Genomic DNA, 23,009 nt, shown 5'->3' on the forward strand with positions numbered 1-23,009 from the left:
AGTTTAATTTCTAAAGTCTGCATGTAGTGGACGGGTGTGGTAGAACGACATGTGGAAACAGTACGTTCAAAACACATTGAGGAGACTCTCCGTCTCCTTACAACGTCTTTGTACATGTTTTCTATTCATCTGTTCATACCTGGGGTTATTTTTCGTAGCTTTCATTGTTCCATTTTGTGTGCTGTGATCCAACAAACTTTACTTGTGAAATGGCTAGTATTATTTAATAACAGGTGCCAGTGGACTCACAAATAGAGAGAGAGTGTGAGTGTGAGTGTGTGTGAGTGTGTGTGTGTGTGTGTGTGTGTGTGTGTGTGTGTGCGCGCGCGCGCGCTGAAATTCAAAATCTCTCTACCCATTGTCATGACTGTACATTGCATGTATTCAATTAGTACTGTAAGGGATAATTTGCATATTAAATCAGATTTCCAGAAGTAAATACATAAGTATTTAATATCAACACGAAGATGCCAACTAACAAGTAAATTAGCACTTTGCAGAAAGGGCATTCCGCAACCTTTATTAGTGACAAGGTCAATAGCATAGCAAACAAGCACAAACTATAAATGCTGTTACTTTACCTGGGATCATTCCACATGCCAAATTGTTCATAAAGATATGCAGATTTAAAAGAATCCTTGATCACTCCATTACATTACTCAACTCTACCTATCTGCAATAATTCTACCAGAACAAAATAAGTACCACACCATGAAAGTGCAACCGTTGCAAGATCTGTGTTCATTAGCAGCAAGGAAAAGCCTTGTAGCTTCACACCAGAAATATTTAGATTGCTTGCAGATGTTTCATTTGAAACAACCCTACTACTGAAGCTTGCCACTGCTATTTTACCCAGAATGACATTTTATATTACAAATATTGGCTTAAAATAATAATAATATGAAATTATAGGTGCAGTAATTTACAAATCCATTTAACCATATTGTTCCAATGATATTAAGGTAAGTTAAACAGCCAATACATCACACATGGAGCTCCGAAATAATTATTGGGGCTAGTCTCTAAAACTTCTTGAAGTCTCCATGTCTCAGTTATGAAGTTGTGTCCACCCCACCAGATCTTTTAGATTACAGAACCCTTCATGTTGTATTCTGAGCAATTTCCACTATGGTAGCATTACAACTGTTCACTGATCAGTTTCAACCAACTATCTCATTTGTTAAAATGCTTAGATCTTCAAAAGTTTCACAGAATAACCAATTTCCCCTGAACTTTTTGCAGGCCCAAGTTGGAAAGAGGTTAGCCATTCAGTTTTTCTCAACATTTTCAAGAAATTCATAACTGTCCTAATTTTAATTTTATAATGGTAGCAAAGGAACAAAAAGCAGAAGAGGCTTTTAACATCTCATGGTACCAGAAACCCATTTTCTTTATTAAAAGATAACCACTGTGAAAAAATGGACATCAAAACCTTCAATTAATATTTTATCATATGACTTCCTATAACTCATCTGACCTCTTTGACCTAATTACCACTTCACTGTGACGAAGCAAGCTTACTTCTGTAGGTACACTTTAATCTGTAATGGTACTCACTAGATGTTCAATGGGACTATTAATCTCTAAGCAAAAACAAATCTCTAATTTCATTGTGCCTTCACTTTCAGTAAAGCTGACATAATGTTGAGAAAATTCTTTATGGAAAATTGACAAAAATTTATCGAAATGAAACAAAAAATTTTGAATAACTGCAACAAAAAGTTTCTTTTTACTTTTAATGCATTCAGTAAAGTACAAAAATTTATGCTTTTACAGCAAACTTCCTTGGGGGGAAAACACGCTTTCTCCAGATTTCTTTCCTCGTCTTCAGTTTTGCCTCATGTTTTGTTAATGCACGGCGCATAGCACGAGTCTTCTTTGGCCTCAGATCAAGGGGCTTGTATTTCTTATCCTAAAAAATAAAATACATATTAATCTGTTGCCAGATGGGCTGTTTTCCATACTAGATATATGAACACTGTCACTCACCTTGAAAAAATTTCTTAAATTTTCCTTCTGTTTCTGATGCATTACAATGTATACTCTAGCAATAGCTTTGCGAACAACACGTCTGGAAAAAAAATTCCAAATTGTTAAGAACAGCCAAGAATACAAAGAAAAGATTACAATTTCACAATACCACCTTTTTACACAAAAAAGGCCATGTCACTGGCAGGCATTAAAAAATTCAGTACCTTCCAAACCAAAACAATCACATACTTAAAAACCATAAACATAACACTGCTAATTATTCTAAAACCAGTGGTACCTTATGATCACAAAAAGCATTAGCACAACAAACTCAGTAAAGCGATGAGAATATGAAAGGGAAAGTAGCTACAAAAATACAGGTTTAAGTAACAAGGAGAAAGCAACTGCCACAATCATGTGAGCACTTTCATAAATGATGCAAGAAACAAAGCAGTAATTATATCGATATCTGCATACATTCTTCCTCACCAACGGCCTTGCCGCAGTGGGAACACTGGTTCCCATCAGATCACCAAAGTTAAGCGTTATCTGGCTGGGCTAGCATTTGGATGAGTGACCATCCGACCTGCCAAGCACTGTTGACACGCGAGGTGCACTCAGTCCTTGTGAGGTAAACTGAGGAGCTAATTGATTGAGAAGTAGCGGCTCCCGTCTCAGAAACTGTCATACAGTCAGGAGAGCAGTGCTCTGACCACATAACCCTCCATATCCGCATCAAGTGACACTCATGGGCAGAGGATGATATTGCAGCCAGTCAGTACCATTGGGCCTTCAAAGCCTGTTTGAGAGGAGTTTTTAATTTTTATACATTCTTCCTCTGTTCAAGGGTGTTCACCCTGCACATCAGAATAGCCATTGCCATATCTAGAAGTGACACAGCATGAGAGCTGTAAGTCACCTACATAGAAAGTAGTATTAGGCTGCTGCAACAAAATTTACTAATTAAATGGTCAAATCTATCTCTTCCATCCACAAATCAAACAATAATTAGAAGGCAGCATGGTCATCAAGAACTAACAACTCCGTGGGTTTTCCTTCTAACTATTCTCCGGTGTTTTTTAAAATCCTGGTCTCACCCCTCTCCCCCACACAAATTGGCAGTTCCCATTATACCTCACAGCAAGCACTGACAACATTCCTGCACGGAACACAGTAGTGCGCAAATGGCCCTATTCTACATTTTTACTGCCCGATTGAAATGACCTATTTCTGTTACCCTCATTTTATTTTGCTGCTATTCATCTTTCAAACTGTACAACTGCTCAAACTTCAGTAAGCAAAAGGATTTTTGCAATCAGCAAACCCAAGTTTTTATTTGTTCCACCTGAATTTTACTCTTTTCCCAAATTTCTACTTTATTCCCATCACAGCTTACTCCCCAAATTCCTTTTCAAACTATCCTAAAAATATACTGAAATGCTTAAAATTTCCATGTTTATAATGGCCATAATTACATGTCACCACATACTTTAAAGCACAAGTATGTGTGAACATACAGAAAGAGCAGATGTTCATAAATAAGCCTTGCTGTACCTCAGTTTTCCGTACACTTGTTACTACTACTTTGACAGTAAGGAGTAACAAAATTTAACTTCTAATGTACTGCTCGCCCTGACAATACATACCCTGTTCTTGGGCTCATTACTAGATGTTTGTACAAATTACGCAAGCAACGATTCACATCAGGCAGATCCAATGGCAATTTCCAAGAAGCCTTGAGTAAGTCATCCCTCATTGTGAGCAATATATAACATACGTGTACCGAGGCACATTGAGTAAGTGGACTGGTGTAGAGTCACACATTTGATATATTAATAAACATTGATCCACTCCAATGACTTAAAAAACTAAAAATATTATATCACATTCCCTTGTCAATGGGCAAAATAATGGAAATACAGAAGCGTCCGATTCCGCCCGTCTGCTTTGACCCATGACTTCACAAATATGGCGGAAACGGCCATAAACCAAGATTCCAATATGGCGCATATAAAGTCGTTATGTACACATTATGAGGGCGAAAATATATCAAAAAACAAACACACAAACGTTTCACAAAAAGCCTAATGACACTAACGGGACAAGTGCAGGAAATAGGGGGTTTTTGGGTGGAGACAAACTAAATGTAAACAAATTTATCAAAAAACAAAGATGATGTGACTTACCAAACGAAAGCGCTGGCAGATCGAAAGACACACAAACATACACACAAAATTCAAGCTTTCGCAACAAACTGTTGCCTCATCAGGAAAGAGGGAAGGAGAGGGAAAGACGAAAGGATGTGGGTTTTAAGGGAGAGGGTAAGGAGTCATTCCAATCCCGGGAGCGGAAAGACGTACCACACATATACAGACACAAGCAGACATATATGTCTGCTTGTGTCTGTATATGTGTGGATGGATGTGTGTGTGTGTGTGTGTGTGTGTGTGTGTGTGTGTGTGTGTGTGTGCGTGTGTGTGTGTGTGTGTGTGTGTGCGTGTATACCTGTCCTTTTTTTCCCCCTAAGGTAAGTCTTTCCGCTCCCGGGATTGGAATGACTCCTTACCCTCTCCCTTAAAACCCACATCCTTTCGTCTTTCCCTCTCCTTCCCTCTTTCCTGATGAGGCAACAGTTTGTTGCGAAAGCTTGAATTTTGTGTGTATGTTTGTGTTTGTGTGTCTTTCGACCTGCCAGCGCTTTCGTTTGGTTAAGTCACATCATCTTTGTTTTTTGATAAATTTTTCCCACGTGGAATGTTTCCCTCTATTATATTAAATATAAACAAATTTAGACACCCACCCCCATACATAACCACGCAAAATGACGAAAAAACTGACATCACAAAACTCCCTAAATACCACTAAACACAATATCATCTGGAATCTGACACTTCCCTTGAGCTATATAGCTCAACAGCAGCTCCTGATCCCATAAATTAGGACCTAACACTTCCCTTGAGCTATATAGCTCAAAAACATCTCCCAATGCCAATACCAACATTCACAGCCACACATTGGGATCAAACACTTCTCATGACCTGTTATCCTTACGACATCTCCACATACAGCCGTCCCTGGTCCGAGACGCCGGAACTTTAAGTAAGCCTCATTTCTTCACGACTTCATCCAAAAATCCGAATAGTTGAAGAAATTTTACTAGAGACAATGCACTGTCCCCCATCATAGCTGACAACCGAAAACTGTTGACCCTGTCAGTCATATCTATACCTACCAAAGACATAAAAAAAGCAATTTACCAAAATTCACACACGACGCCACACTCTCAAACTAAACCAAAAACATCACTTAACACATCACCAGAGAGCACCACCGATTGCATCAAAACGACACCTACAAACACACTACTCTCACAAACTAAATTCCGCACCATCGTGACGTCACACCATTACAGCCTTATGTCACGAGTCAAAGCCGACAGGTAGGATCGGATGCTTCGGTCGACCCAAAATAATGTTCAGGCTCCTACCTCAAATTATTTTTAAGTTCTTATTAATCCTTCCACCCAAAAGGAACCAACTGCTTGCTACTATAAGATGTTTGCATCAATTTAAAAAACCAACGAGAGTCATGTCCCTGCTCTTACAAAATATTTTTTGATGTATATCATTTAGGACTACCACACTGATAGGGGCCTGAACTAGCCTATTACTAGGTTAGAATGTAGTATAATTTTTTCCCCTTGAAATTTGGTGACATGCTTATTTGAAGCATATCACAAACTCTAGGTCAAGTGGGAAATTGGGTGAAGCCAATGAATATGAAGAAGTTGTGGAAACAGACTGATCTATGTTACACCAAAAGACCAAGTTCACAACACGTTTAATGCACTTTGTTACCAACTACAAGATACATGCAGAAAAAATGTAAGACAAATATAAAGAGTATTTTCATGCACATTATGCATGTATAACTATAAAAAATGTAAGCGGGCATTGTGTAATTAACCTAAACACTGTAATCCATGCTCAACATTTCTACCCCAGAAACTACAACTCGCTTCCTTGTAAGTTCTATCCATGTAAACTTGCTCCACGAACATATCCCTGAACATTTAAGAGCTGTGATGGTTTCAAGCAGTTTTTTTGTGAATTAAGGTAACTTCTGCAGGTCTTCCTGCATTACATTATCTGGCAATACAGTGTTAATCTACAGGACAGCACTGTAGGGATTCTAACAAACCATCCCCTACACTCTGATGGCACAACACACCATGTATAGCAATGCATTTTATCTTATAGGCATATCCTAACTTGTTCTCACAGCATGTGACTGCATTAGGAAGCTTAGCCACTTTAAATACAATAATTGGCAATACAGCAGTACTGATGCTGCCAATTCTTTTCCCGCCTTTAATGCATTAAATATTTTCAGCAGGCATGTTCCGTTGAATGGTAAAAGTTTCTGAGGTTTAGTAGCAGCAAAACATTTTACATTGTATGGTACATTACAATTTCACATACAACATATTAGCAAACCCAGAATCATGCACTTATACTCCCGGCTCATCACTAATCAAATTTTGCTCAGGTTTTCTAGCAAGACCACAACATTATACTAGCCATTATGTTATTACTGATAGATGAAAGATCCTCTGTATCAACTTATTTGGTATACAAACAGTACAACCATGCACCATTTACATCTTAACAATTCAACACAGTGAGTCGAATCCTTTAGGGCTGTATTCCTGTGACAATGGGGAAAAAACTAACTTGGTTAACAGAACAACAAAGGTTCTAAATACTTTTGACCATACATACATTTTGGACAATTTCGACGCCGCTCCACCAGTAACCTTCGCAACTCGAAGATTCGTGAGTTCTGTTTTCAGCTCATCGAGCTGCTTCAGCAGCTCCTTCTTGTCTTTCGTACGAAGTTCCGAACACTTAACTTTCCCCTATACCAACAAAAAGAAAGAATTTGAAATAACGTGTACTTTTACATGGTAATCTACACATCTGTAACTGCTACTGTAAATTCTAACAAACGGGTATAACAATATTATACTACCATTTCGTTAATATTCTATGCCAAGTTTCACAATGAATTTATCGTAACTCAGGCTGCGGATTGATCAGATACAGAAACATTCAAGAACACATGTGTACTCACCATTTTCGCTGCGTTGAGAGCCTGAGCGAAGCAGCGATATTTCTTCCATCAGAGATGCTCTGAAACATTTCGTACCAATATTGCACAACAAAATTCCGAGAAATTTTCATCATAAATTTATGTTTTTAAAAAACATTCTTGTAGTTTCATCTAAAATAAGTTCATAATATACGAATTATATTTCTGAAAGACAGCAATCACCAATGATTCATCCAGCTGGTGATAAAAGTTGCACCTGTGTTGACTCCGTAGGCGTGGTTTTCAGATCTCTGGTTGCGTGGAGTGTTGTTGTTGATGTCATGATTAATGTTTGATTGATGGAAGATTATATGTAATATTGCTGCAATTGTAATCGAGAAGTAATGGCGAAAAATACATCAAGTTCTGCGTTCCGGAAGATAGATGTTGATCAGTATAACGAGGATAATTATAGAGAGGAAGAGCAAGTTGAGTTACAGTCGACGCCCATCGGTCCGGATGAAGCAGAAGTCGGTGGCCTCATGAATCAGTATCCTTTTCAATAAAAACGACCACTATAATCCAATAGATTGTTAATTTATATAATTTTGTCTTTTCCGTGAAGTGGAAAATTTACCAGTTGTAGCGAAACGGTCACGATGCCCCAATCTTAATTAGGGGGATCGATGTAATCAGATTGGTAGTAGTGCTGCATTTGCATTTACAAAAGTGTTGGATTCATTACCATACTGAAACCTCGTGAAGAAAATTATTTCATATAATGTAGCCAGATTGTCTGTAAATGGTGGGTTACTTGACAGTCTGGATGAAACTTATTTCGGCTTCAAGTTTATCACATTTTTCTGCGTAGAGACAAGGAAATAATGTAAATTGTAGTATTTTTCAACAGAGATGTAATTTCAAAGTAGCACACATGACCGGAAAATGTTTCTGAGTAGCCAGCCACAGTTATGACAGCGTTTAGATTTGGTGTAAAAATTGGCAACTGACAATAAATTTTGTTATGTTTTAATGTCTTTAATTTTCCATCAGTAAGTAATAACTTATGTAACATGTATTCAAAGAAAAATTAGACAAGTTGTCACCTGTGTCTATATTAGAGATATAGAACTGATAATCACTTGATAAAGATAACTGACACCTCACAAAAAGGTATGGTACTTCATTCATGAATTTTGGAGGAAGAGCTTAGAAATGCAGTGGAGCCTACAGTCCCTTACTGCTTTCACACAGACCATTAAAACTAGACAAAAATAATAATTGTTGCAGGGGAAGGCTTACTGAACAGAGATTCTTCCTGCAATCTCGTTAACAGAACAGAAAGAACAATTTCATATATTTTGACTCCATAGAAGGCACCAACCAAAATACACATTTTAATGACTCTCAGAGTTAATTGGTGATTCATGATAGGAAACAATTTCTAATAGGCCTACCTACTGAAAGTTCTGAAGGGAAAGATTTACCAACTTATTCAACTGTGGCCACTTTTGTAGTTGAAATGTTTGCTCTTTTAAATAGAAATTCTTGCAGCTTGAGTATTTTACATCTGAATATGTATGATACTCCTTAGAGTAGCTTATCAGTAGGAGAAACATTTTGTAATTGTATTTAAGTGCCATGTGAAACCAGGAAATTGAAGTTTGTCATTCCATGTCTTGTGGTCAAAATTTTAGACACCATCCCCAACATACCACAAGAGAGTTTATTTGTATTTTGTATGTGGATATGTATACGTACTGCAGGTAATTCCACAAATTTTAAGCTCTCAGTAGACAGTAGATGGATTTTAGGAATCCCCAAGTCAAGACTGTCGAAACTTTGAACTAAGGTGAAAAAGTTTTTGTGATTTTTCGGGTGATGTCATTCATTGAACATTTAAGCCACATCCAATTTTACCCAACTGCTTCACCCTATCCAAGTTGTTGCTATACCGGTATGTTGGTAACATTTGTGAAGTTTAACTTCAGAAACATGATGCACTAATTACTCTTATGCATCCTTGTGGCACTTTATTTCTTCCACTGGCCACTTAGTAGTGATATTTATTTGCTGGAACACTGATTGGCAATTTTTTTAAAAAAAGGAACTAGTTCCGTAAGCATCCTCTTTGGGTAGATGAAACAATTTCCCAGAATGCTCTTTTAAGTGACTGATGCACATTAATAAACAGGCAATTTAAGTCATGGAATTTCTGCTTGTAATCTAGTAGACACCCATCCTGAAATTTTGTAATCCTGGGTAGACAGCGCACACTGGAGCTTCACAATCTGTGTTAAGCGAACTACCAGTGTTCTTGGGACCCTTGGAAAACTTTCACACCTGTGTCTGAACATGTCTGCCTATCAGAAATTGGTGCTTTGTGGTTGGTTGATTTGGGGAAGGGGACCAAAGAACAAGGTCTTCGGTCCCATTGGATTAGAGAAGGATGGGGAAAGAAATTGGCTGTGCCCTTTCAAAGAAACCATCCTGGCATTTGCCTGAAGTGATTTAGGAAAATCACAGAAAACCTAAATCAGGATGGGCAGGCACAGGTTTGAATTGTCGTCCACCTGAATGCGAGTCTAGTGTGCCAACCACTGCTCCACGTTGCTCAGTGGTGAATGGTGATGCGAATACTATTGACTTAAGGATTGTAGTGGAAAAACCCACTATGGACAAATGTAAGTTTGTACTCAAAGATAGCTTAAGCATCAGAAACAAACCATTGCTAAAATAGACGTAGCAAGTTTATCAGTTGATTCAAAATAAGCTGACAAATCTGCATGTAAAACTGTTCTTTGCAATTGTTTTTAAAAATTGCAACCTTTAACTCAGCAGGGTATTATGGGATTACTCTTATCATCAAAATACATTTTAAAGCGTTAAGCAACAATATTATGAGAAAAATTGTCAATTATGTTTATTCATTTATGAAATTTTGAGTTGAACCTATCTTGGATAATTGACTTGTTAAGAGATATGTATAATCAACTGTTGCAATTGTTTTTAAATTGTTTCCACTGTGAGAAAAGTTATTTGTAGATAGACTAACATGGCTGCGTTGGGTATTTTTCTTGACAACTTTGTAGAGGACGCTATGTGGATGCATTGAAATTAGTACTAAAGAATGCTCCATTAGGATCTAAAAATCAGCAAGTTAAGGTATGTAGATTATATATATTATATGATTTATATATTTACATTATGTTGGCGTGATCAGAGTAGGTCAGGAAATAAATCTTGCATAGCTCCATTATAGTTCTTAATATGAGTGTGGTTAGGAAAGCTCTCAGAATCACCACAAGAGATCAGTGCTAGCACAACGAGTTGTTCACGTGATGTTCATTTGACTGTTGCCTGTAAACACGTGCCACATCAGTGCTCTTGGAAAAGAGCTGTAGTGGTGGCATGGCTCTGTTGTTGTTCTCGCATAGTGATTTGCGAATATGGAAAAAATCAAGATTTGAGCAGTAGTAAGTACTTCGGAAAGAAAGGTATGAAAGCAAAGGACGTTCATGCAGATTTCGAGAATACATGAGGGGGGGGGGGACTCTGCTCCTTCATGTCCAGCAGTCGCCAAGTGGACAAATGAATTTAAATTTGATCGGAAGAGCTTAGATGATTATCCTCGCAGTGGTCGGCCAAAATCTGTCACTACTCCAGAAATCATTGCAAAAGTGCACGAAATCGTGATGGAGGATTGCTGATTGAAATTGTATGAAATTGCTTATGCTTGCCAGATCTGAAAGGGTACATCACATTTTAAGGAAGAATTAGAAATGAAAAAATTATCTGCAAGATGGGTGCCGCGACTTGTGACGCTGGATCAAAAACGCATAAGAATGGACCATCGGAACAATGTTTGGCCTGTTTTAGGAGAAATGAACAAGATTTTTTGTCCTGTTTTGTGGCCACAGATGAAACTTGGGTGCTCTGCTGTATGCTAGAGACAAAACGACAGTCAAAGCTGCGGAAACACGCTGATTCTCCGCCACCAAAGAAAGCAAAGACAATTCCTTCGGCATGAAAGGTTATGGCATCAGTGCTCGGGGAGGTGAAGGGGATTCTGTTTGTAGATTATCTCCCTACTGGGCAAAAAATTACTGGAGAATACTATGCTAACCGTGGACAAATTGTAACAAAAGATATGCGAAAAACGTCAGGTTTAGCAAGGAAGAAATTAATCTTCCATCAAGACAATGCGTGCCTGCACACGTGCCATTGCCATGGAAAAATTACACGAACTATGGTATGAATTGTTGCCACACCAGTCTGCTACTATTTTTGTGAAAATGATCTGTTCAATGTGGTTTACAAAAATATTTCCTAAGGCTTCTGAAACTGGGGACCCCATCGGTAATCCATCTGTAATCACCTGTCATTTCTGACTGCTAGTGGTCAACACAGCTACTGATTAGAAGATTGGAGAACTGAGTGAAGGGCGGTGGTTTTAAGTTTTCTGTAGCCCTATGTCGGTGTTTTTTTTAACTGTATCAGGATGCTTTTAAGTTTACTTGAGTTATGGATGTGAGGCAGTTTCTCAGCTTAATTGAGTGATATTCCTGAGCATAATTTTCAATGAAAATCTTAATTGTCTGCCACAACCAAAGGTTTTCAAAAGAATGAATGACCAAGTTGGTTGGTATCTTCAAGCACTTTGGGTGAGAAAAAAGTAAAAAATCATGGGGAGGAAAAGTGCATAGTTTAGAAATATTCCACACATGCCAAATCCCAATTTTGTGCACCAAGACTCAAAAGATCCAAGGGTCTATGAAGAGTCTGGTGAACTTAGATGCCACAGGAATGATTATTCTTATCTGTTTAGGAGGAACACAGCCATTAGAATCAGAATGAAGATCCATCTATCTGCTCTAGTGTGGGTCAAAGTCATGTTGCTTGGAAAAAGGTCAGCAAGTAAAGCTTGCGTCATCTGAGGTTCCCAAACAAGCTTTGTGAGATTGAGGTCAGGTGATCAATCTGACCACTGATTTGTTCGCATTTGAAGCCTAACATGATCAAGTATTATTGTCTTTGACCTGTTGCATCATCATAAGGGTGTTTGTCTGCTATCTTCAAACTCACATTTCAGTGAAGAAATATTTGAATGTTTGTGTGTTCATCACCTCACAAAATGCTCATGCTAACCAGAATGGTTGATTGAGTACAGCTTGATTGCATGTTGTTGTACAGCTACAATGTGGTTGCAACACATTCGTCTTTCATGGGAGAGATTGGTTTTTCCACATAATTGTTTTATTTATTAATTTTTTTTATTTTGGAATGATTGTTGAACAGGTAATATTTGTGAGGTATGGGGTGCAATCAATCATCCAGGCATCCTGAATTAAGTTTTCAGTGGTATTCCCAAGTAACTTCAGTACATCTACTGGTAAACCCACTGATTATTCCTGCCATTTTCATGTGAAGTTTTTCTCTGATTTTATCTTGATGATATTGGCAGACCTTTAAATTGTAACCTGTCCTATGGTTTAGGAAGAGATTAACTTTTGCGGTTGTGTGATTGTATGGGGAATAGAGGCAATGAACTGCTTAAACTGCACACAGCAGTGTTCAAAATAGGACTTTTACTACAGAACTGAACCTCAGTTTTACGTGGAGACTCACAGTAGCCAGAAAGTGGAACAGTGGTTTATTGTGTTATACCACACCTCCATTGACTGCAACATAGCACACAACTTTTAGTTTTGCACTTTTAATGTGGCAATATACATTATTATTTTTCGTTTTACATCTTTTGTACTAGATTAAGTGCTCGCTTGAGTAAAATATTTCTTGGTTGCACTGATGAATGATGAAAAATTAAATGAGAAGAGGAGGAGCACTTGCTATCTCGTTCTGTGACAGTCTTCTAAAGTGGACGCAAATCTAGTAGGCAATTTTAAAACTTCCTCCAATGATACAAATTTATTTACCGTGATACGGAAGTTAGACCTCACATTTTGCAGTACTGGCACTGGAATTTGATTAACTTCTTTGTGAATGTGATCATTCCATTCCTGGATAGTGTGTGGTGTGTCACTCCAGGTCATCACATATTTCAGATGATTCCAAATGAAGAAATTACACGCTGAAATGTCAGAGGTTCTTGGAAGCCAGGAAAAGCCCCCATCCTTGGAAATGGAATGACCAGAAAAGATATTCTGTAGCATGTTAATAGAAAGCTGTGAGGTATGCTATGGGCCCCTGTTTTGTTAGAAGAATGTATTTACATTACAGGAATATCAGCAAGCTGTTGAACTAGTAAATGGTGCAACATGTGAACATAACATTCTGTATTCACAATAACAGCATTACCACAAAAGAAAAAAGGCCTTATGATTCCAAACAGTGGTATGCTGCACCACGCTAGCACTTTCTGATCATACTCACTGTAAAGTGGTGTTTGATGAAGTATTGCAGGATTTTCATGTGACCAGTATCTAAAGTTTAGTTTATTAACACAGCCTGCCATAAAAATTGACATCATCACTCATGATCAAATTGTTGAAAAGGCCTGGTGATCAAATTGTTGAAAAGGCCTGGGTTGTAATTCCAACAATTTCCAGCAAAAACAAAGTATGTTTAGGATGTCATCCACAATCAGTTTTTGCGCTACTTGTATTTCGTATGGGTGGTACTGCAGTTCCTTGTGCAATATTCGCCATATACTGTGATCCAATATTTGATGCTTGCATGTGGAATGTCTGGCGCTTTGGCTACAGGCTTCTTTCACTCTTGCAACATTCTCTGTGTGCACATGTGTTTTGTATTGCCACTCCTCTTTCGCACTGCACCATCCATTTCATCAAAGTTTTGTATGCACACTTTGATACTCTGTGCAGACGGTACTGGGGTGGGATGCACGAGATTTTAATGAGCACAAAATACTTTCTGCGCAGCCACATAGTTGTCATGGTTTTTGTAAAATGTCTTCATGGCAATAGCGTGTTGTTCATCAGTCCATGATGTCGTCTGGACTGAAAATTTATATCAGGGTCAATGGCAAAGGTTTGTTATCCAAACAGCACTACTCTTGTTTGCTGATTCCTGACATAACACGCTATTTCTGGATTGCCATATCACCTGTTTCACTGCCACACGTGTTAAAGAGCTTGCTAGATTTAAGGTATATGTGGTGAGTTTTATCATATTTGTGTAGGATACTTCATTTAAAAAGTCATTCTGAAATTTTTGTTTCTAACACAGCATTGTAAAAGCAGACTGTCAGCCTGCAAAACCATGGAAGGCAATATATTATAACAGGAAATATTTCATACCTAAACGTATAATCAAAGTTGCATTTTCCTTATGCAGCGGGCTGCTCTTAGCCTTCTCCTGCAGCATTGGAGGTTAGAAAAGTCTCACAGTAACACCTGCCTGTTGTAAAAGTAGTCCTACCCTAACTGAGCTGCTGCATTGACAACATGGTTACTGTCAGGACAACCCTTAGAATTAGCTCTGTTTGTGAACTCATTCTGATACAATTCAGTTTAATTACTGAACAGTCCCATTCACGGTCTGTTCTCCATAACTTTTACAAATTTTACAGAAGTGTGGACTACCTGCAGCAGACGAATAACCCTTCCACTTTTTGTGAAGATCCTATGCAGTATTCATTTGTGTAGTTTTATGAATGCATCCAAAAACCAGCATGATAGTGAATCCATCTTGGCTGGGTTATCGTGTCACCTCACGGGCATTGACAGGACAGTGATCACATTACTGAAGCCTGAGCTACAAAGTCCTACTCTGTGCCAAAGTATAGGTACCTTTTTAGTCTGGGACAGCAGGACCCTAAGCAGTGGCAATTATGCAATGTAGCTATTGCCACGGCAGTATAATGCTAATTTGGAGAGCTTCTGATTGGAGGGAATGTCATGAGGGCTGATGGCTATGAAGTGGAACAGACTTTCCCGAACCAGTGACCATACTGACATCTGATTTGATAGGGGGACAAAAAATGTTTTAATGCAGAGAACGGTAATTTAATATTACTTACATCTTGTCCAATGCCATGGGACACTAGTCAGGTATGAATAAATGTAGTCTTGCAGTTCATGCAATTCTTGTTATGTGCCAGAAATTGTGGAGAATACTTTACAACAGAAAGGCCACTGTTCTTCATAGAACATATGATGAATAGGGAAAGATGAGGAATTGATCTCTACTCATCAAAATGTTGGACACTAATTCATCACTTGCTGTTCAGACCTGCGAAAAACTTGGGGAAATGCTAGCGACCACCATTTGTCATTATATGCTTAATTAGTATAGTTCTTGTTCTAATCTTTAAGATATCATGTTACAAGCTGAGGCAGAAATGTGACCAAACATGGAGTGATATAAGTCCGTTCATCTGTCTCATTCAGAAGATAATAACTTGGATGTTGATGCTTTTATCCTTGCTGTTGAAAGTTACATTTTACCCCAGAAGTTTAAGGTTGAGGTGTTTAGGTGCAACATCAAACCAGTTTTGTTCTCCTATCTGTGAGATGCTTTAAGTGTCAGGTTTGGATTTTGCCCTCCCTCTTGCACTAATCCAATTGTGTGGCCAAGGGGAAGGACACCAACCTCCTCAGCCCACACACCCATTGCACTGATGGTAACCATACCACTGGTGCAGCTTGAGATGCCTTGTTTCCTCCAAACATCACCAGAGAGGAGGACACCTGCCAAGGTGCCATCTTATTATAATGAAGCAGATTAGTAAGGTGCCATCTTATTATAACGAAGCAGATTAGTGGCCTCACAGTAACTGGGTTGAAAGAGCCATAGACTGCATGCCACAGAGCAACATAAACACCTCCTCTTTCAGAAAGAATCATGAAAAAAACTTCCACAGGAAACTAAGCCTCCATTGGGTCAAAAGAAAAAAAATCAAAAGTAAAACCCAGTCTGGCCTCTTAACATGGGGTTAAGCTTACGAACACACTTTCCCCACCACTGCTTTCCCAAAATCTGATTTGACATGCCTGCAATTGAATTATAACGATAACAACTGCTGCCTGACTAATCTTAGCCAACTGAAAGACACTTACCGTGACAAGGGTTTTTAGAAGATTAACACCGTGTTATCTATCAAGTCTATTGTAAAAGCTGCACTGATGCTAAAAGGTCACCTATAAGTGTCTGCAGACTAATATGATCAGATACATTAAGCAAGCAGATGCCCCTAAACGGCACACCAGGCACAGGAAGCAGCCTATATTCATGTGTCCATTGGGGCAACAATATGCAACACGTTTCTCCAGGCAGAGAAAGAACATGCCATAAGATAGTGAAGATAATGGAACATTTGCTTCCCACCTTTCTGTTGCTGGAGTTCTTCATAACTCAGAATCTTCTGTGATGCATTATAAACACATCCAGTGGAGCCCAATTAATTGAGCAAGTAACTGTGTAAAGTTTGAACTTTTCCAACTGCCCCAATAAACTTTAGTATAGCTCACAATATATACATAATTAACTATAGCTTGTACAATCTGTAGCTGGTGGCTTTCCCTCTTGATCTTGTGGATCATCCACAGTGGCCTCTGTGATTGTTGCCACATTCCAATCATTATCTACCTCTCGAACTACTGACCAACAGAATACTTACTGTGTTTGTTACTTAGAAAATCCAACTGGCAAGCCTTCAGCTGAAGCAAAATATTTGAAACCAGTCAACAGAAGGAAATTGATGGAGTGATACAGGAAACTATTAAGAAAATTTTACATGCTACAGAAACAAAACCCTGCATTTTTAAGGCCCTATACTGAAAACATCTGTACCATGTTGGTTAAAGGGAATAGTTGCAGCTATCAGAGAGCATAGACAAGTGCTCCAACAACACACATTCCACACTTTCATTGACAGTTTAATTGCATTTAAAAGGTGTAGTATTTGACAACAAAAAGGGAGGAGGAGAAGTGCTAGGAACTATAAGAGTTCACTATCCATCCTCCCAGTTATGGAAGTTCTGCTGCATTTGCAGCCATCATCTGTCTCCAACAGCTTCAGGAAATATTATCAGCAGCAACATTGGCAATGACCTGTTGGTCAGTGCAGTAAGCTACGTCGAACTACCCACATCCAGCAATTACTACCTTCTTTCCTGACTTGTAAACACTTTGCAGAGGGAGCAACTTATGATTATCTACACAATGTTAAGAGCCATGCAATATTCTCATTCAGTGAATGGTAGTTCCACCATTATTTAGCAGTATTCCAAGATACAGCTTCCTCTACCTGACAATATTCACAATCATGCGTGATTTTTTGTCATATTTGGCAAGAAGGAGAATTTTCCTTCCCATAATGGGAGAGTATTATCATCCATATCCCGAGACCACAAAAAAGATCCACATATTTTAGATAACAATAGACCAGTCTGTTTAATGAATGGATTGTGTAAATTGTTTGAAAGGGTGATCCCCTGGAAGTCAGGGGACATCTCCCAGCTTCAGAGCGGTTATTGAAGAATTCAGAACCATCACAGGGTGTCTGATATGATTGGAATTCACAGTTGAAATGCTTTCCTGCATGCCTGACACCTGTTCTTTAATTTACAAAACACTTTTGATACCATCTTGTATCATCATATCCTGTTTGCACTGCACAGGTGGTGTTTCTGGGATTGCATACTGTTATACAGCATGTGTTATCCTTCCACTTGTTTCAGGTACAGCTAAATATGACCCTCAGCAACCATATGCAGAGGAGAACAGATTCCTTTAGGGGTCAGTTTTAAATGTCACGCTATTGACCACAACAATTAATGATATAAGAATTGCCATGGAATCTACAATTTCACAATAACTGTATGAATTTTGTTTTTATTTTTATTTTTTACAGGTTCAGGTATGTGTTTTAACTTACAGAGCTTTATCTAGGTAACCATTTACTTGAACAATCGAAAATGCAGGATGGAATGTAACAATATCCGAGAAGGAAAGTGGCTACTCACCATATAGCAGAGATGCTGAGTCGCGATAGGCACAATAAAAAGATTCACACACTCATAGCTTTCGGCCATTAAGGCCTTTGTCAGCAGTAGACACACACACACACACACACACACACACACACACACACACACACACACTCATACAAACGCAACTTGTACACACGGCTGCAGTCTAAGAGAGCTGAAACTACACTGCGAGCAGCAGCACCAGTGCATGATGGGAGTGGTGATTGGGTGGGGGTAAGGAGGAGGCTGGGGAGGGGAGGGGGAGGGATAGTATGGTGGGAGTGGCAGACAGTGAAGTGTTGCAGTTTAGACGAAGGGTAAGAGAGAAGGTGCGGAGGGGGGAGGGGGTAAGTAGCGGAAATGAGAGAAATAAAAATAATAATAAAAAAATAAAAATAAATTAAAAGACTGGGTGTGGCAATGAAATGAACAGCTATGTAGTGCTGGAATGGGAACAGGGAGGGGGCTGGATGAGTGAGGACAGTGACTAACGAAGGTTGAGGCCAGGAGGGTTACGGGAACATAGGATGTATTGCAGGGAAAGTTCCCACCTGCGCAATTCAGAAAAGCTGGTGTTGGTGGGAAGGATCCATATGGCACATACCAATTGATACAAAATGTCAGACAGACATCAAAGTTAAATTTGAAATCAAAATGAAAAAGTTTCAGCATGGCAACATCTTCTATTCTGTAGAAGAATTATCCAGTTACATTATATTTTTGTAATGTGTAGTTGGTGATTACTAATTCACATTGGGTGGAGGGGTGACCCTTGTCTTGTCAGCATGTATCCATACCTATTTATGAGTGTGTTATATGAATGTAAAAGAACTCGTCCCATATCATTATGGTTAGCCTTATAAATGATCCACGGAGCGTAAAACTAAGTTCACAACTGAGAAAACTGTTGATTTCTGCAAGGAGTAGTCACATGAAAATGAGACACACGCAAAAAAGTAAGTAAACTGCTCATTATTTAAAAAATAATCACCATAACTATTGATATATTATTCCCACTGTTAGACAAGATGGTCAGTTGCTTCATGGAAAAATGTTTGTGGTTGCCTGTGGAACCGTGTGTACCTTTCATCCAAAGCAAAGTCTTTCTTCAGCATTCCAAAAATATGGAAGTCACATGGAAAGAGATCGGGTCTCTATGGAGGATGTGTAAGGGCTTCCCAACGAAAATTCTACAGCTTACTCAAAGTAACCTTGGCAGCATGTGGGTGGGTGTCTTATAAAAATGCACTGACTATTTTTCTCATATCTGTGTGTGAGGGGAGGGAGTCTTATTTGCATTTTTGTTTTAAGAAAAAGCTCTGTTTTTAGTTTAGTGATTGTTAAAAAGAATGTATTGGTTTTCATCGTATAGTATTGCATGTAAACTGATGTTTCATTATACTACAGCACTCTGGCAAAAGAATGGTCCAAGTACTAAAATATTATTTGTCAAGAAATTAAGATTAACTTGGTACTTATCATTTGATTAAAGACACTGTAATCATTGTGCAATTATGCTCACTGCCATTGTCACTATATTCATGCTCAGTGATACGGGAGCAGACTTGTGTTTGGGAGGAGCTCTATTCACAGCGTTATCAATGCATTCTGAGTAATGTTTCAGCCTTTTTTCCTCCCAATTGTAGTCGTAGTTTAAAGGTGCAATGATCTATGCTTCCTTCATTATTTGTGGAAAGCTGAACTAATTGTGAATCACCTAACAAGCTCAGCTGGTTAAAAAACAATATACAGGGAATTACAAAAGGTACTCCAATGTTATGATAACTTTATTTATCTCAACATGTTTACTTAGGTAAAAAAAAGTAAAGTTTGGGCTGTCTGGTGCATCAACTAAAAAAAATTTTTTCTGGTTCTTTAATAAAGTTAGTGTGCTCTTCTTGCAGCATGTACATCATCTAGTTGATATTCCAACTTTGTCCAAGCCCATTCTAACATATGAAGTCATCTGTTTCAGTAGCTGCCATTATTCTTGCCTTCAAATGAGCAACACTGTGCATGGGTGTGCAGTACATTAGGTCCTTTGACATGGTGAAGATGCTTTCGGAGCACCCAGTGTACTATTGTATGAAGGACTTGCAGTTCTTTTAATGCCTTGCAAACAGATTTCTGTGGTGAACACAGGAAAGCCTGTCAAATTCTATTCTATGTTCCTCACTTCTTGTTGGCCTGCCTAAATGGTGCGTCAGATCCAGACTTCCTGTTTCCAAGAATTTCACATGCCATTTTCTTTAGGACGGCCAAGGGGATGTTGGTTTCCTGTATCATATTTTGAAATTCTTCTGAACTTGGGTGTCTGACTTCATTCCAATAAACCAAGCCACAAACTGTGTCTTATATCGTGTGGACCCCATTCTTTGATTCATTTATGCAACAACAAAGAAAAAACTTTTATCAGTTATGTTGCTCTTGTTTCTTGGAAAGGCAAACATTTATTCATTATCTTACACATAAAAAAAAGTTTTTGTTGGTACATCAGACAGTCTTGATCTTTTTTTCGTTAATTTAATTACAAGTTTATATTTAAAAACAAAGATGATGTGACTTACCATACGAAAGCGCTGGCAGGTCGATAGAAACACAAACAAACACATACATACACACAAAATTCAAGCTTTCGCAACAAACTGTTGCCTCATCAGGAAAGAGGGAAGGAGAGGGAAAGATGAAAGGATGTGGGTTTTAAGGGAGAGGGTAAGGAGTCATTCCAATCCCCGGGAGCGGAAAGACTTACCTTAGGGGGAAAAAAGGACAGGTATACACTCGCGCACACACACACATATCCATCCGCACATACACAGACACAAGCAGACTGCTTTGCAAAATCCAAAATAGACTGTAACTTTCATACATGTCTTCATCTCTCCTTCCTTTTCTGAATTTTCTGGTGTATTAGCGATTACAAGTTATTGTTATTTTACAGGACAATGCATTAAATTTGACATTGAGGGTATTATTGTCCATCAAGTCATCTCAAATAGAAGAAGCAGTTGCAGCCCTTGACAGAGACCTTATTGATGTCCTTATGAAGTACGTCTACAGAGGCTTCGAGATGCCATCAGAAGGGAGCAGTGGTCACTTACTGCTTTGGCATGAAAAGGCGTACGCTGTTGGAGGTGTTGGAAGCATTATGAGGGTGCTGTCTGACACAAAGAGAGCATAAATATGTTTCACGTGTATAGTTTTTGTGCATTGTTAAGAAACAAGGAGACTTGCAGTCTAACAAAGCTCAGTGTGAATGTGAATACAGTCTACAATGTGTAAAATTATTGATCATATTCAGTGATTATGTTTTAATATTTTGTGTTTGTTGTTGGAAACTATGTAATTATTTTGGTGAGTATAATTTGTTCAAGCATTGTATCACTGCTGAAAAATGCTGTCTGATTATTGCATCAGTGTTTGTACAATTCACTTTGACAGAAAATCTACACCTACATAGTTTACTAGGAAATGCACATTTGTGTTTCAATATAGAAATTATCATATAGAAGAGAAAAAACAAACTTTCATAGAGAAAAGTGATCAGTATTAGGCCATTAGATGCCACGACAATGGGCATCGCGTATGCATGCTTTTTGATTAATATATTTTCATGTCGGATATGAGATAACTGGAACAACTATAACATAGTTTCCATCCTTTTTTTTAAAGGACTGTGTGAAATACTATCCTTGTGAGTATTGTTTTTGAAACATTCACAGTTAACTTATTAGTAAAGTAAAATAAAAGCTTTGGTAAAGATGTGTTTCTAGATAACTTGTGCTTATGGATTCTCTGTTGACAGTTTTGTGTGGATATTTGATGAACATTGTGTAAAATCTGGGTTCCAGTATATGATTTATTCAGAGTGATTCATTCTGTTTAGTTTAATGCAAGGAACTCAAATACATACAGAAAATTATAATTTTCCACTTTCTAAACATTTTGCTGTGAATCTGGATGGATATAATTCATGTGATTTGTGTATATGATTCTATGGTTCAATGAATATTCTGTATGGATGTACTATTTGTGTCTTTCAAGTAAAAACGTTTATTGATGATAATACTGTGGAATATCCACATTTTTGTGCTTTTCATTTATAAATATAAAGTTATTATACCAAGCAGCAATGAAAGAATCACTTTGCTGTAATGGTAATATACAATAAAAGCTGACTTTACTGCAACATCAGAGATAATCAATAATGGAATGTTATCATTTTAATAACTGATGACAGGGACTTTTTTTGTTTTGTTAGTCTATATATAAAGTGACATAGGGTTGAAAATGGTGGTTCTCAGTAAATTGTGCTGTACCATAGCAATATCAGTTGCCTTGTAAGACAACTAATACAGATATGATAATACATTGCAACCTAAGAGAATATGCACAATCTGTGAGGAGTAAGAAAACTAACAGAAATACAGGAAAAGCGGAATAACAACAACTGTTACACTATATCAGTGAAACTGGAGGAGGCCATAGGAGGGTAAGAAGAGATAAAAACCAGATACTTCAACATGTTGTTGCACTTCTGTTAGGTGCCACTTCATGTCTTTGTGATAACATGTACATTTTATTCCACACCCAGTTGTATTTTCTAAGAGTGTTGTAACAAAGAGTAGACTTAGGATGAATAAAATACAAATGCATCAGTACAGTAATAGACAAACCTTAGATAGAACACAATGGTATCATAAAAGTAAGTGCCTACTGTGTGGAGAAAAAAATTGAGGGTTTAATGGGTACCGGAAGAAGAAGTTGAACATTGTGACCATAACACAGAAGCAAGATAGAAGCACACATGTTGACTGATGAATACTTCCTCTACACAGAATTAGTATTTCTCTGCTAAGTAAGAAACATCAGTTGATGTTCTGTGTGGACAGAGCTACTGTCATACAATACATGTTTGACTCAATGTAGGCTGACAATATGCCCAGGTATAATTCACATGTACTCGCACAACTGAAAAAGCAGCTTCACTGC

The 23,009-nt window shown here is 38.1% G+C and overlaps 2 protein-coding genes across 3 annotated transcripts; one reads left to right on the forward strand and one right to left on the reverse strand.

Moving 5' to 3' along the window:
- Positions 1-1,699: 1,699 nt before the first annotated feature.
- On the reverse strand, positions 1,700-7,163 carry LOC124797916 (60S ribosomal protein L35). Of its 2 annotated transcripts, none has more exons than XM_047261047.1 (4): positions 7,105-7,163; positions 6,753-6,889; positions 1,990-2,071; positions 1,700-1,912 (listed from the first exon to the last, which is right to left on the reverse strand). In XM_047261047.1, exons 1-4 carry the CDS (start codon positions 7,105-7,107, stop codon positions 1,763-1,765), a joined length of 372 nt encoding a protein of 123 aa, XP_047117003.1. In that variant the 5' UTR covers positions 7,108-7,163; the 3' UTR covers positions 1,700-1,762. The 2 variants fall into 2 exon arrangements, with proteins under 2 accessions (XP_047117003.1, XP_047117004.1); XM_047261048.1 differs by having other exon boundaries at positions 7,003-7,130.
- Positions 7,164-7,356: 193 nt separating this feature from the next.
- Positions 7,357-22,083, forward strand: LOC124797915 (actin-related protein 2/3 complex subunit 5-B). The gene is made up of 3 exons (XM_047261046.1): positions 7,357-7,612; positions 10,155-10,227; positions 20,959-22,083. The coding sequence occupies exons 1-3, from the start codon at positions 7,467-7,469 to the stop codon at positions 21,196-21,198; spliced, it is 459 nt and encodes a 152-aa protein (XP_047117002.1). The 5' UTR covers positions 7,357-7,466; the 3' UTR covers positions 21,199-22,083.
- Positions 22,084-23,009: the final 926 nt, after the last annotated feature.

Source organism: Schistocerca piceifrons, chromosome 5 (assembly GCF_021461385.2).
Source record: "Schistocerca piceifrons isolate TAMUIC-IGC-003096 chromosome 5, iqSchPice1.1, whole genome shotgun sequence".
Lineage (NCBI taxonomy): Eukaryota > Metazoa > Arthropoda > Insecta > Orthoptera > Acrididae > Schistocerca > Schistocerca piceifrons.